Raw genomic sequence first — 15362 nt, 5'->3', positions numbered from 1 at the left:
GAGGAAGCAAGAAGGGATCTGTGGGGTTGGGGGGATTCTGCATCTCAGGACAGGGGTCATCTCAGGCCCCTGCGTGTCCTGAGTGGTGCCCTCGTTGCCCCAGAGCTGCCAGCGCAGGACAGAGGTGCTCCAGGCGGTGGAGGTGGTGGTGGTGGGTGCACAGGGGGGCACAGCCCCCTGTTGCCTTGTTTCCTGCGGTGGCTGCTGCTGGGCACCCGCCGTGCCGAGTGGCCGGGCTGTCTGCGCTGCCTCCTCGTGCTGCAGGTGCGTCACCTTGGTCGGGGACAGTGCAGGGACGCGAGGGGACACAAGGCATTGGGGGCCACGGGATATTGGGGGGACACATGGGAGATTGGTAGCACATGGTCAGGGACACAGAGGGAACTGGGGACATGTGGGATCAGGGAGACAGAGGGCAGGGAGGGAAACCTAGAGAACCGGGGCCATGCGTGGCATGGAGAGTACAGGACATTAGGAACACATCAGGACCTCGAGGGGACAAGGGCATAGAAGGCACATAAGCCTTTGGGGACACATAGGGCATTGGAGAAATGGGGAATAGGAGGACACATAGGAGATCTGGGAACATGCAGGGCATTGGGAGACACAAGAGCTAATGGAGAGTACGGGACATAAGAGGACACAAGACACGTGTGGACACATGCAGCATTGTCAGGACAGAGGCCATGATGGGATGTACAGAGCATCGGGGATATGGAGGACATGAGGCACAGAGCATATTAGGAATACATAGGGAATTGGGAGAATTTGGGTCGTAAGGAACACATTGAGACCCTGGGTGCATAAGGATGATGTGGGGCACATGGGCCATCAGGGGGACAGAACATCAGGGGTTCACAGGGTATTTGGGGCCAAACGGAGCTTGGGAACACGTTTGCCACCAGGTACATAGCACATTAGGGACACCCAGGGCATGGGCAGAAACATGGGGAATCAGGGGGACACGGGACATCAGGGGACAGCCAGAGCATGAGGGACATGTGGAGCATTAGGGACACAGGACATTAGGACACATGGGAGATAGGGGGGACATGGGGCACTGGGGACGCATGGAGTATCAGGGACATGTGGGACATTGGTGGGCCACAGAGAACATCAGGGGACATATGAAGCATTGGGTGGACATATGGTGCATCAAGGAGACATGGCAAGTTAGAGACACCCAAGACATTCAGTAACTTGCCAGGGGAAGGGGACACGCCAGGGATGCAGGACGTCACAGCAGGGATTGGGGCAGTGGGTCTGTGACAAGACAGGGACAGCCCGAGTTTCCCCTGTCCCAGCCAAGGGCACTATCGTAGTCTCTGGGGTGGTGACACCGGTGTGGGCACAGTGTGGGGACACTCTGGGAGCCACCAGCACTGGCTTCCCGGTTGTCCTCGTCCCCCTGGGTGCCCCCGCAGGTGCTGAGCATGTTGGTGCCCCCCACAGGGCTCCCGCCAGGTGCTCCCTGAGCAGCTCAAGCAGCTCTGGGTGTGAGACAGCCCTTCCCGAGAGCATCGTTGTGGTAGAGACGGCCGAGCGGCAGGGCCAGGTGAGCGTCGGGGCACCCCCGGGTCCTGCTGGGAGCGGGGGGACACGGGGACCCTGCCGGGCACGTGCTGACCCCTCTGCACAACCACTCCTGTCTGTCCCCAGCTTGTTGGGGACCTGCTGCAGGAGCAGAAGAAGCCACTGGTGGCTGCTGTCAAGCTGCAGGCCGAGCTCTCGGACGTCCTCACCTGCATCCAGCACCAGTGAGTGTCACCGCTGGGTCCCCAGGATTACTCCAGTCACCCTCAGTAGTTTCCATGTCTCCTCTGTGCCAGGCCTGGGGTGCCCATATTGCCCATGTCCCTCCATGTCATCGTTGGGGTGCTCGTGGTCCCCATGTCCCCCCAGTGCCATCTTTTGGGTGCCCATGGTCCCCATGACCCCATTGGGTGACCCCACCCACCCCAACATGCCCCAACACTCCATGGGATCCCCAGTGGGTCCCCCCCAACCTGGTACCCCCCCGCACACAGTGGGAGCCACTTTGGGTGCCCACTCCCAACCCAACATGAGAACCGCTGGGTTCCCCCGTGACCCTGCTCTGGGCCCAAAAGGGACCCCAAGCGTCCCCTGCGTGTCCTGAGTGGTGCCCTCGTTGTCCCAGAGCTGCCAGCGCAGGACAGAGGTGCTCCAGGCGGTGGAGGTGGTGGTGGTGGGTGCACAGGGGGGCACAGCCCCCTGTTCCCTTGTTTCCTGCGGCGGCTGCTGCTGGGCACCCGCCGTGCCGAGTGGCCGGGCTGTCTGCGCTGCCTCCTCGTGCTGCAGGTGCGTCACCTTGGTTGGGGACAGTGCAGGGACGCGGGGGGACCACAAGGCATTGGGGGCCACGGGATATTGGGTGGACACCTGGGGCATGAGGGACACACGGGACATTGGGCACAGATGGGATCAGGGACACAGGGGGCATGTGGGATTAGGGATACAGAGGACAGGGGAGGGAAACATAGAGAACCGAGGACATGCGTGGCATGAAGAACGCAGGACATTAGGACCACAGCAGGACCTCGAGGGGACACGGGCATAGAAGGCACACAAGACTTTGGGGACACATGGGGCATTGGAGAAACATGGGGAACAGGAGGAGACATAGGAGATCTGGGAACACGCAGGGCATTGGGAGATGCAGAAGGAAATGGAGATTACAGGACATTGGGGGACACAGGACATGCAGGGACACATTGTCAGGACCAGCACATCAGGGGACACAGAAAATTAAGGACATATGGACATGAGGCATAGAGCACATTAGGGACACACAGGAAAGAGGGGGAATTTGAGGCATAAAGGACACACGGGACACTGGAGAAACATGTGGAATAGGAGGAGGTGGAAGAGATCAGGGAACACGCAGGGCATTGAGTGCAAAGAAGTCTTTGGTGAGACATGGGGCACTGGAGACACATGGAGTATCAGAGCACACCACTGAAGGGTCACAGAGGACATCAGGGCGCATATGGAGCACTGGGTGGACATATGATGCATAAGGGACACAGGATATTAAGGACACATAGGACATTGAGGCGCCTGGCAGGGGAAGGGGAAACCCCAGGGAATCAGGACGTCACAGCAGGGATGGGGGCATTGGGGCAGTGATAAGACAGGGACAGGCAGAGCTTCCCCCATCCCTGCCGTGGGCACTATGGTGGTCCGTGGGGTGGTGACAGCAGTGTGGGCACAGTGTGGGGACACCCTGGGGGCCCCCAGCACTGGCTTCCCGGTTGTCCTCGTCCCCCTGGGTGCCCCGCAGGTGCTGAGCATGTTGGGGCCCCCACAGGGCTCCCGCCAGGTGCTCCCTGAGCAGCTCAAGCAGCTCTGGGTGTGAGACAGCCCTTTCCGAGAGCATCGTTGTGGTAGAGACGGCCGAGCGGAAGGGCCAGGTGAGCGTCGGGGCACCCCCGGGTCCTGCTGGGAGCGGGGGGACATGGGGACCCTGCCGGGCACGTGCTGACCCCTCTGCACAACCACCCCTGTCTGTCCCCAACTTGTTGGGGACCTGCTGCAGGAGCAGAAGAAGCCACTGGTGGCTGCTGTCAAGCTGCAGGCCGAGCTCTCGGACGTCCTCACCCGCATCCAGCACCAGTGAGTGTCACCGCTGGGTCCCCAGGATTACTCCAGTCACCCTCAGTAGTTTCCATGTCTCCTCTGTGCCAGGCCTGGGGTGCCCATATTGCCCATGTCCCCTCCATGTCATCGTTGGGGCGGTCGTGGTCCCCAGGTCCCCCCTGTGCCATGTTTTGGGTGCCCATGGTCCCCATGACCCCATTGGGTGACCCCACCCACCCCAACATGCCCCAACGCTCCATGGGATCCCCAGTGGGTCCCCCCCAACCTGGTACCCCCCCGCACACAGTGGGAGCCACTTTGGGTGCCCACTCCCAACCCAACATGAGAACCGCTGGGTTCCCCCGTGACCCTGCTCTGGGCCCAAAGGGGACCCCAAGCGTCCCCTGCGTGTCCTGAGTGGGGCCCTCGTTGCCCCAGAGCTGCCAGCGCAGGACAGAGGTGCTCCAGACGGTGGAGGTGGTGGTGGTGGGTGCACAGGGGGGCACAGCCCCCTGTTGCCTTGTTTCCTGCGGCGGCTGCTGCTGGGCACCCGCCGTGCCGAGTGGCCGGGCTGTCTGCGCTGCCTCCTCGTGCTGCAGGTGCGTCACCTTGGTCGGGGACAGTGCAGGGACACGAGGGGACACAAGGCATTGGGGGCCACGGGATATTGGGTGGACACCTGGGGCATGAGGGACACATGGGAGACTGGGCACAGATGGGATCAGGGACGCAGGGGGCATGTGGGATTAGGGATACAGAGGACAGGGGAGGGAAACATAAAGAACCGAGGACATGCGTGGCATGAAGAACGCAAGACATTAGGAACACAGCAGGACCTTGAGGGGACAGGGGCATAGAATTCACATAAGACTTTGGGTGTGGGAATATATAGGATAAAAGTTTCATGAAGGGAACCTGTTGAAGATTGCAAAACTAGGACTGAGGAACTGCTGGTGAAGCAGAGGAGATCCAGGATTGGTCACTGGGATGCTGACGCTCCAGGATTGGTGGGTTAAGATGTGTGAAGGTTATATACTCAACCCTGGTTGGGTATTTATACCAACCCTTCAGCCTTCGGCTGAAGACCATTGGCCCATCAAGTACTCTACAGTGCTTATAACCTACTTTCCAAAGGAACTTCGTAGCATACAACAGTTTTCCTCTGCCTGAATTCGTGACACATCCGAGGATCCTCACCTCCCTCAGCCTCACAAACCTCAGCTTCTTCTGACGATGATGATTCTATAAAAAGAAATAAAATGGCAGAAAGTGGTGTTTCACCTGTTTATAACTCCAGAAAGCAGTTTCAAGTGTCTTTTCTCAATGCGTAGTACAAGGGAAACACACACAGTAGCTTTTTTAGGGACACAAAGTGACAAGAGGATAAGAGTTCCATGTTGGGTTTATGACTTTTCTTTCAAGGATATGTACATATATCTTTTTATACTTCTCAGTGGAGACCTTTAAATTAAAATCAGTAAGTTTGGATATGGAAATAACAAAACTTAAAGGTTAAGTTTTTGATAAAACAGTGCAATGAAACAAAAAAGTCTAAACTACAAGTAGAAACAGATTTATAAAAAGTAGACCTTCTGAAGTGACCCTTTAGCAGCCCATTTGTAATGGGGCATTGACAGAAATGGCAATGAGCAGCTGAAGTGGCAAAGAAATGCAATGTACACAGGTTACATGCATGCAATAAATGCAGCAAAATGCACTTGCAGAAGAAATTTAAATCAAAGCTGAGTGTGTGTGTGTATATAAATATATTCAAAAAATTGTATCTCATTTATATGCAATCATTTATTCCTGGAGAGTACCTGTGCACATAACCTACTTTCCAAAGGAGCTTGGTAGCATATGACAGTTTTCCTCTGCCTGAGGCCATAATGCTTCCGAGGATCCTCACCTTCCTCAGCATCACGAACATCAGCTGCTTCTGACGATGATGACGATTCTGTAACTACAGCAGGAGGATACACTTCAGAGGAGCTCTCATGCACATCTCCCTTCCTGAAAATTCTTGCTGTGCTGCACAAAACCAGGAAAACTGCCCCACTATTGCTGTAGCAAGAGCACTGTTTCCCATGCTGAATAATACTGCTCATTTACTTGACTTCTATGATTCTATGACTTCCCACCTGTCTGTGGCATCTGTTGCCTTTTATTTGTGTTTGGTCATGGGCATGTTGTGAATGTGTTCCTTTATTTTTCTGAGCATCTGTTCCGAGCTCAGCCCAGCCCTGACATCCATCCCTCTGGCTTGTAACCCTGATGCCAATAGAGAATTATGCACACATGGAAATTATCCAGTAGTTAGCTCACTTCTGTGAGCAGTAAAGATAATTTAAAGCCAGAATTAACCTATCACCTGAGTTGCATAAGCTTTTTCGGCAGCTTCATTCTTCTTGGAAGCATACATCAAGTTTCCCTGCTTAAAAGAACCAAGAAAATCAGTCACAAATATGCAGAGCCCCTGACATGCACGTACTTTGTGCCTGTATAGAAACTTTATCAAGGCACTGCATATACACAAAAGATCCATTTTTTCTGCTCTACTTGAAAAAAAAGGAATTTGGACCTACGCAGGAAGCTACGAAGGCAGCTTTCTAGCCTGCTCACAAAATGAAGTGTTCAGCATCCCAAACGAAGAATTCCAGTTACCAGCAAAAGGAGGCAATAAGGATTGCTGTGTGCTTCAACAGCAGCTCCTCCAGGGGCACAAGACTACTTAAGATGACGTGCAATGCAGGCACAGCAACAAACACACAGAAAGCAGCCACCAGGAAATGTGGTTTAGAAATTAGAAGGCTTCAAAACCCTAAAAAGGTAACTCTGGAAGTGGCTTTTAATCAGTGAATATTCTAAAATGGGCTTTAAGTCAACTTAAGAAAATGCTTACATGCTACATTTGCCTTTCACAGCTGACTAAACTACACGATACAGGACATTCTTTGTAAAGTGAGGGGATTTTAAGAAAAAAATACAGGTCATGAGGAATCAAAGTTTGAGTCACGTCACACTGACAAACACACGGAGGCATTCTACAGTGCATTTTATAGGCTGTAACTTAACTGAGCTTTCCAAACTTTCCCCCGCCATGATCAGAAACTTAACTTAGGAACCAAGGCTGGTGGTGGATAAAGGATTTTCTGAGGCCAATAATTATGGGAATAGTTAGGAGGAAAGGTTAATAAGGATCACCTGGTGAAGGTAAAGAGATGTGGGGATATAGAGGTCACCTGTAGAAGATTAGGGAGTGCCCTTCTCTGGGATTGGTCACTGGGTTATTGGAACCCCAGGTGAGAAGGTTGTGAAAATACCAAAACCCTGAGCTTAGAAGGGGCTGCTGAGCTGTTCCTGCTCCTCTGTGATCCCCATAGGCTAAGATGAAAGAAGCAGTGGGAAAGGGCTAGGATGAAAGGGCTAGGGCTACAGCTCGGGGCTAAAAGAATAGGAATAAGGTGGCCCTGCAAACCTTGACTCACGTTAATCCTGCCAGATCGGTAACCACAGCCATAACCCTGGTGAGTAACTGATGGAGTGATGAGAGCAGCAGGAACATTTCTGGAGCATTTCCAGAAAGGCCCAAGGGTAATTCAATGGCATCCTTCTGCCTCTTGAGTCCTGTGTTAGGGAGAGCACAGCTAAAGGGCATGTGCTTTCTTGTGCTTCAATCCTCCTCTCTTCCCACTGAACACACTGAGAGGTGAGGGTAGCTTCCATGAAGATGCAGTCCCTGTTTTCCTTCCAGCACGTTTCATAGCTAGGGTGGCTTCTCTCTAGCTGGAAGCTAGATAGGATTCATACAGAATTGTTTTAAGTCTATGAAATATGGAAGCACTGAAGCTAAAGGTTAAGCTACCCTTAGACAAGTCCCTTAGACATGGTCTGGGGTAACTTTCAGTCCTGCAGTGGGGAGCTGGACTGGCCTTTTGAAACAAAACACAGCAGAGAGCTGTTGTTACAGAATTGACAGAGGTGCCCTTGGTTGCAAAGCACTTGCTATGGCTGGGAGCAACCTCCATCCTACTGGAGAGGCCGTTGCTCAGGGATGGCACATCGCAAAGGCACCACACCAATGGCTCTGTGTTTGTGATATCCAAGGCTCAAAGGGCTGCTTGGCCCCCGCAGCTGGTTGCCAGCGGCTCTGGCGGAATGTTTGCTCTGGAACCCGCAGTCTCCCTGGACAGCGCTTGTGCTTTGACACCGTTTCCTCCCTAAGCTGGAGCATGGCTACTTTGCCCTGCCTTCTTTAAAGGATAACTGCTCCTTTTCCCTCCCATCTCAAGTCAGCAAGAGCCTTCCAAGGGACAAGCGGCCTGGCTAAAGCAAGGGCTGAGCAAACGGAGCGCAGCGGCCGAGGTGCAGCAGGCGACAGCATGCGTGCCTGCCCTGGAGAGCAGGAGCAGGACCCCAGCTTGGCCAGGAGCACCGGGCTCTCCCAAGCACACACATGGCACATTGCCTCCCGAGACGCATCCCGATCCGACAGGCAATGCCCCCGTGAACATTGTCTTCAACCGCATTGAGGATTTGGAGGAAATTTCTGAAGAAGCAGAAGAGCCCTGGGATCTGACACCCCCATCTCTTTCAGAAGCACTGGGCTCTCCCAAGCATACAGATGGCTCATCGGCTCACCAGACCGACCCCTTTCCAAAAGGCAACAAGCCACTGAACATCTCTTCCTACTGTCATGAGGATTTGCAAGATATCTCCAAGGAAGAATTTAAAGATCCCTTGGAAAAGGAGGAGTTCGTGCAAATCTGCATTACAGATTTGATGCTTGCAACCTCCACCAAGAAGAGGCCAAGGCTGTTACCCCCCCAACAGGAAGATGTATATTGCGGTACGTCATGACAAAGAAAGGGACACAGAAGTGAAAAATAGCACTCTGCTCCCACCAGAGCACTGCCGTCGTGTTGAGGCCACGGGTGCAATGGGAGCTGCTGGCATGTCCAAGGCAGAGGCCTTTCACGGGACATTTCCTCCCTCACCACACACTCAGGACAGCGACTGCAGCACACCCAATACTGCTGCTCAGCCACACAATGTGCTATGGACCGTGGCCAGCAAAGACACCGACCACCCTCAGCCTGAGCTGGGAGCAGCATCAGGCAGCAGCCACAAGCAGAATCCAAGAGGGAATCGCAAGAGGAGCCTCGCTTCCCCCTTCTCCCCTCCCACACCTATGGAGCAGTCGCAAGAGGAAAGGTGTCTTGAACAGCTCCCGCTATCGCTCCTGCTGCCAGGAGGGAAGCGAGGGCTTCCCTCTGCTACGGCGAGCTGCCACTCTCTTGCAGCGTGCCAGCCCCTGAGCATCTGCACCCAACCTGCCCTTCCCCAGCACTGCTGCCTCAGTCATCTCCAGAAAACTCTCGTTGTTTTTTTTACTTCCTTTCCAGGTAGTTCCTTATGTTTTCTAAATAAAATGACTGGTGTTGTTTTCAAGTTACCCTCTCACGTGTGTTCCTTCTCGGCTATCGGCTACGTAAAAACTGCTCCTAAAAAAGCTCTTGGGGGAAGGAACAGGAGGCTACAGGGAGGTTCTACTACACCCGGAAGTATGGTATTCCAATTGAATAATTAAACCATTCTTCACACTATGCTTAAATGACTATGAGGATATGAGGATTAGAGCGAATAATAGGAGAGCATGAATGAGAAGAGAATGCCATGAAAAGCATTACACAAAATACTAGTTACTAGTGGAGTGGCTAGATTTAATGGATCTTCATTCAACACTACTCCATCTCCAGCTCTGCCAAGGACAAAAATGTACTCTTACTAGAAGGGGTAGAATTGTAATATGAGAACTGATTTCTATATGTCAGGATTAAATTAATTAGAATTGCATTAATTTTTAAAATTAAGGTTAGAATGTTTAAATAGCAGCCTTGTTAGATGAAAAGAACACTGTGCAATGATGCTTGGGTATAGGTAGTATTTCTACAAGCTGATGTCAGAAGAGGATCTGTTGATTCCAGTCCCAAAAGGGGCTCATAAAGCTGCCATGAGTCGAGGCGGTGGGAATACCATCCAAATGAGAGCTCTAACATGGTGAAAGGACCTAAATGAGAGGCCTCTCCATTCTGCAGCCTCGCAGCGTTATTGCAGGAAGCCAAGCTTGCGCAGGTCGGGTCGCCTCTTCCTCGTCCTCCTGCCATCACCCACTTCTCTGTTGAGAGCACGAAAGCTGCCTCCAGCACAGCACGGAGACGGCACCAAGAGAGGCACCGTTCTGTCCTCCCACGCCTGAATCTCTCACTCCCATGGGCAGCACAAGGACAGTGTGCTCTCTATCTGCTTCCCTTGGCTCTGCTCTGCTTTGGACAAAGGCTTTGCAGACAGCTCAAGGTTATGGCCAGCAGGAGAGGCACACCAAGTGATTTTGCCCATGCAGCATGGCTGCCACAGTCAGTGGCAGAGGTTTCTCCCCTTCCTACGCTTTGCCAAAGCGGCTCTGCCAAAATAGGTCACGATGGGCTGGAGGTTCTTCAAGGCTCTGAACCCAAGGCACAACTGGAGCCCTCCATGTCCCTTGGTATTCCCATATCTTCTAAACCCAATTTACAATACTGATGCAATTAACTCATCCTACATGTTCCCATATTGGTTGGCCTCGGAAAAACCTTTATCCATCAAGCAATGAGGCCACTGTTTTCATAGCTGGCTACACCTACCTGTCTTCCTATATATTGCTATACTTGATGGTCCATATAGATCAGCCCATGGAACTTCCTCAGGCTGCCAAGAGAATCTGCAGAGGCTCTCAGAACCAGAGCACTGCGGAGGCGCTCAGCTCAGGAGTGCTACATGCCAAGCAACAGCCCTTACCCTCTTTCTTTACAATTTCCTATCTCACAACACACAGTAAAGCCTAGAAGTGTTCCATGTCCTCAACAGTGCTCCATGTCCCAAGGAAGGAAGGAGACAATTCCACAGGAATGAGAGCCATTCCATAGCTGTCGTCTTCCCCTCCTGTTTGTTTTTTCTCTTCAATATTCAGCCCCAGTAACTGCTGCTATTTCCTACATTTATAGAGCTCAATGGGACTTCAGCACCAGCCTCTGCAGTAATTTTCTTCACCCAGCCATCACTGCCATAGCAGTGTTGCTTGCAAGAGTTCCACTACACATGTGAAAAGCCTTTCTAAGTGCCCCCTCCACACACTACAGAAGTCTACAGAAGTCCCTCCCAATTCTTGCAAACCCAAGCTCCCCTACATCCAGAGAGACTGCTGATGAAAGAGGCCAGCACAATGCAGAAGAAATGCTGGTAGTGCCTGAGCCCATTGAAGGCAGAGGAAAGGCTCAGGGGGCTTTTACACCCACTTGGACTAAGAGAGCAAGTAGATTGAGGCTTGTCAAGGAAAGGCTTTCGTGGCCAAAATCCAGCCTTGCTGTGGCAGCCGGACACAGGCTTTGCCCTCACCACTTCTTTGGCTTCTCTTTTGTTTGTTCTCTTTCACACATCTCACCTACCTTTCTTCTCAGAGTGTCTAGGCACCCTACACACACTATACACACCAACAGATACAGAAATCAAGAGCTTCTTTGTGGTCAAGGGACATCTGCATCCTATTCCAAGTGCAATGGAAACAGGTTGCTTTGATGGAGATGCTCCTCTGTCTTTACTGCTCCTTTCACTTTACTCTTGTTACTTTACTTGATATTATAGAAGCTATTAGACCAGTAATAAAATAATTCCAAGGGAGAATGTTCTCTTTAGCCTCGCTGCACGCTAACGGCCCCTAAGGCCAGGAGTTCCTCCCTTAGCCCAGGTGCTCTTAGAGTCGTCCCAGGTTCCCCAGTGACCTCGCAATTTTTTGTTGCCACAGACAGGGCATTCCAGTGAGCAACACCAAGGCCCTGCAGCCTCTAACCCATGTCTTGAGCAAGCACGAAAATCCTCAATGGAAAAGGACAGAGGAGAAGACGCTGTTTCTTTGCAGACTGCCTTTATTTTACGTTGCTCTCCACCTCCCTTTCCATCTCTTTCTTTCTTCCCTTTCTTTGTTTTGTATGTCTTCAGCCACTGAAGCCCAGAAGATCCTTTTTTCCTCTTGGAGGCAGTGGTCGCACATTTCCTGCAGGGCCACAGAAAGGCAATATCACAGAATATGAGTCTCAGCTTACGAGTTTTTTTTTTTTTTCTCTCTTTTCAGAGGGGTAGCTTGTGCTCTTCTGTTCCTCCTCTTTGTCCCTTTCTATCAACAGTATTTTGCTCACAAGGCACAATGCAGAGGCCCTTTCTACATTGAATAGAGATCTAAATGATCACTGATCTACAGGGAAACTGCATATTTTCTATCACATAAAAGTTCACAATTAATATTACTAGGAGAAATATTGCCCCCCAAAAATGCTCTGAAGCCTTTTCTGAGACTATCTGTAGGAAGAATACTCTGTCCAACTTTGGAGCAAGTGGCAGCTTTGAAAGACAGAGCCAGGAGAAGCTACCGCATGTTCCAGTGGCCTCATAGCAAGGGCTCACTCCTGAGCAGCCAGTCACGTGTGTTCACAGAGCTGTCTCCAGGCTGACGCAAACATCTACCCATCCATTCAACCAACCTACCTGTCCTGTGGTTGCACATCCTGCACAAACAGGAGTTGCTGCCTGGCCTTGGGCTGCAGGGCCTGTCTGCCCGCGGGAGTTCCTGGGGCACGGTGGCAGTCTGAAAGCACACGAGGAGAGGAGGACATGGGAGTGCGGGGTGAGTTTCTTCTCCTCCTTGCACTCCCGGGCTGCACACCTGCTTCTGCAGCAGGAGGTGCTTCTGCAGAAGTGTTTTCCTTAGCCAAAAAGGGGAAGGCAAATGCCCGAGCTGTCACACTCAGCTGTGCCCCAGCACTGCCCACCTACAGTGCAGGTATGTAGGCCTGGGCACCCTTTTGAACAGACAGGAGAATAAGAGGAGCAGGGTCAGTACTCAGATACCTGCCCTGTTAAGAAGTTACCCAGAGAACCTTTTGACTTCTTCCCCTGTCATGAGCTGCTTCTAGACCCAGCACTCGGGACAGGTGCTCCAGCCCTTCCGGAGCTCATGTGGCCTCTGAGTGCTGGGGAAACCTCTCCCTCACACAACAGAAAATCCCAGAATCACCCCAAAGTACTTCTGCGGGGGTTCTCACTTGGAAGAAGGCACTGCTTTCTTGGCCACCTCCCTTGCTTCTTCCTGGATGGTTGGCAGCCCAGGAGCTTGTGCCTTCTTTTGAGCATGAAGCCTCCTCTGGGTAATGAGGCACCTGGCAGGACTCCCTGAAAGGATGGATCAGGAGAAAGTGCCATTGCGCAGCTGAAGACAGTCGCACAGGGCTCCCTGCACCGCCAAGGCCCTCTCCTCTGGAGGCCGAACAAACCCACACCTCCCAGCTTCTCCTTGACCAGCACATGTGCCTGTCCCCTGGCACCTTCGTGGCAGTGCTCCCTTTTCTGGCGGCCTTTACCTTGCGCTGCTGCAGCGTGGAGGAGGCCAGATTTGGAGCCTGCTCTGTTCGGTGCCCTCTCAACCTCACACCTGCAAAGGGGAAGCATATAAGGATGCCTCAGAAAGGAGAGTCTCCAGGAAAGCTGCTCTGCGCTTGCCTGCCCAGCACCAGGAAAAGCCAGGTCATGGTGACAAGGGGGCAATAACCTTCCAGAGCACAGGGAGACTTTGTGTCCCAGCGAAACATCTCTGCCCACGTACAAGCACAGCATTGTCCAAGGCGCTCACCTCTCAGGAGACTCGTCTCTATAGGCAGTCTTGCCCATTTCCTCTGCCACCGCTCTCGCTCGCCGGGCCAGTTCCTCAGGTGTAATCCGCTTGCGAGCGAGGAGCCGCTTGCAGGCACGGGTTAGAGGGAGGCTCCCTGGCAGGGGGAAAGAAGAACACCCTTCAGAAAGCCAGGCCAGCTTGGACCAGCGTTTTGGGTTCATGTCCTGCCAAGGGTGCTGTGTCACCAAGGATGGCCCTTGCACTGCCTCTCCTGGCACCCTCATTAAGGGCTGAATCACGCCCCCGTGAATTTCCCTCCTTCGCCTGCTGCTCTTCCTGCAGCTTCTCTCTCTTGCCTCTCCCCTGTTGCCTCTTTTTGCCTAGGTATCCCTGAGAAACCTCTGTCTCTTTCTACTCTATAATGAACCCCAGTGGGTGCAAGGAAGTGTCTGTGCGGGGGTGTCAAAGGAAGCAGTCAAGCCAGCCTCCCTCGGCCTTCCTGTCTCCACACAGAACAAACCTAGCTGCCTCAGGGTCCCCCAGTATGTCAGGCTCTTCCCCGTGTCAAGCTTTGTGGCCGTGTTCTCCCTTTCTGCTTTCTTTTTGTCATGGGAGGAACTTGTCTGAGGAATGGAGCTTTTGTAGGCTGCTCTTCTGAATGTTGTCAACCTGGAAACAAGGAGACAAGGACAAGCACAGCATGCATCACAGAACCACACAATGATTGCCCTTAGAAGGGACCTTTGGAGATCACTGAGGAGATCACCCTCCTGCACAGGCAGGGTCAGCTAGAGCACACTGCGCTCGATCGTGTCCACGCGGGTTTTGGTGCTCTTCCTAATGTACCCCAGGACACCACTGGCCGCCTTGGCCACAAGGGCACATTACTGGCTCCTGGTCTACTTGTTGTCCAGCAGGACCCCCATGTCCTTCTCTGCAGAGCTGCTCTCCTGCAGGTCAACCCTCAGCCTGTCCTGGGGCATGGGGTTATTCCTGCCCAGGGGCAGGACCTTGCACTTGCCCTTGTTGAACTTCACAAGGGTCCTTTCCACCCATCTCTACAGCCTGTCCCGCTCCCTCTGAAAGGCTGCACAGCCCTCCGGACTAGTAGCCACAGCCCCAGTTTTCTATCATGAACAAACTTGCTGAGGCTGCACTTAGTCCCTTCAGCCAGCTCATTCAGGAATACACTGGACAGGATTGGACCCAATACTGACCTTCTGGGGACACCTACATCCACAAGCCTCCAAAGAGACACTGCACCACTAACCACAAGCCTTTGAGCTCTGCCATTCAGGCAGTTTTCAGTCTAACTCTACTCATCTAACCCACACTTCCTAAGCTTGCCTATGTTATGGGGGACAGTGTCTGTAGCCTGGCTGAAGTCAAGGCAGACAACATCCACTGCTCTCGCCTCATCTACACAGCCAGTCATTCCATCCTAGAAGGCTTGCAGGTTGATGAAGGATCATTTCCCCTGGGTGAATCCATGCAGACTACTGATCACCTTCTTGTCCCCCACAGGCTTACAGACAACATCCAGGATGAGCTCTTCCATCCCCTTCGAAGGGATGGAGGGGAAATTCACACAAGATGCTGCTAAACACTTGCTATGCACAAGAAAACAGAGATGGTGCACGGTGGAAGGGGGTAATGAGCTTTCCGAGTCAAGAAGGGCTCTGTGGCCCAGTGACACATCTCTCTCCCACAGTCAGCCCGCTTGTTGCCTTCTCCCAGGTTCTCACCTCACCGCAGACTTGCTCTCCTCCCTCGCTCTGGACGTCTCCGTGAGCCGAGTTACGCTCCAGGAAGAGCGGCTGTGATGGGGCAAGAGGCGCTTCCCAGGACGGCTCCCTGAAATGGGGATTGGGAGAGAGACCATCGGCTGTTTTAGTCCAGGCATCCTATTTCCCTCTTGCCTACAATTCCCTAGCAAGAAGAACAAAGCGAAAGCGTACCAAATCTAAGGAAGGTCCTGACACGGGTTACTTTACCTTTCTCTAAATTGTCAACACCAGCCTCTTCCTCCACGGTCTTTTTTGGCCTGGGCGTAAGAGGCGGATGG

At 52.7% G+C, this 15362-nt stretch overlaps 1 protein-coding gene across 1 annotated transcript in view; it reads left to right on the top strand.

The window, feature by feature from the left end:
* The window catches only part of LOC148591584 (olfactory receptor 14A16-like), a 54842-nt gene extending 39722 nt beyond the window's left edge, over window positions 1–15120 (top strand). The window contains exon 3 of the mRNA XM_088537269.1: window positions 15035–15120. Within this exon, the coding sequence (XP_088393395.1) occupies window positions 15035–15120 (86 nt within the window). The remainder of the gene's footprint in view (window positions 1–15034) is intronic.
* The last annotated feature ends 242 nt before the right edge of the window (window positions 15121–15362 follow it).

Source organism: Tinamus guttatus, unplaced genomic scaffold, assembly GCF_059628265.1.
Source record: "Tinamus guttatus ecotype Peru unplaced genomic scaffold, ASM5962826v1 Tinamus_guttatus_pri_ptg000735l, whole genome shotgun sequence".
In the NCBI taxonomy this organism is placed as follows: Eukaryota; Metazoa; Chordata; class Aves; order Tinamiformes; family Tinamidae; genus Tinamus; species Tinamus guttatus.
The sequence above is the reverse complement of the archived record's forward strand: the minus strand, read 5'-3'. Positions and strand labels throughout refer to the sequence as shown.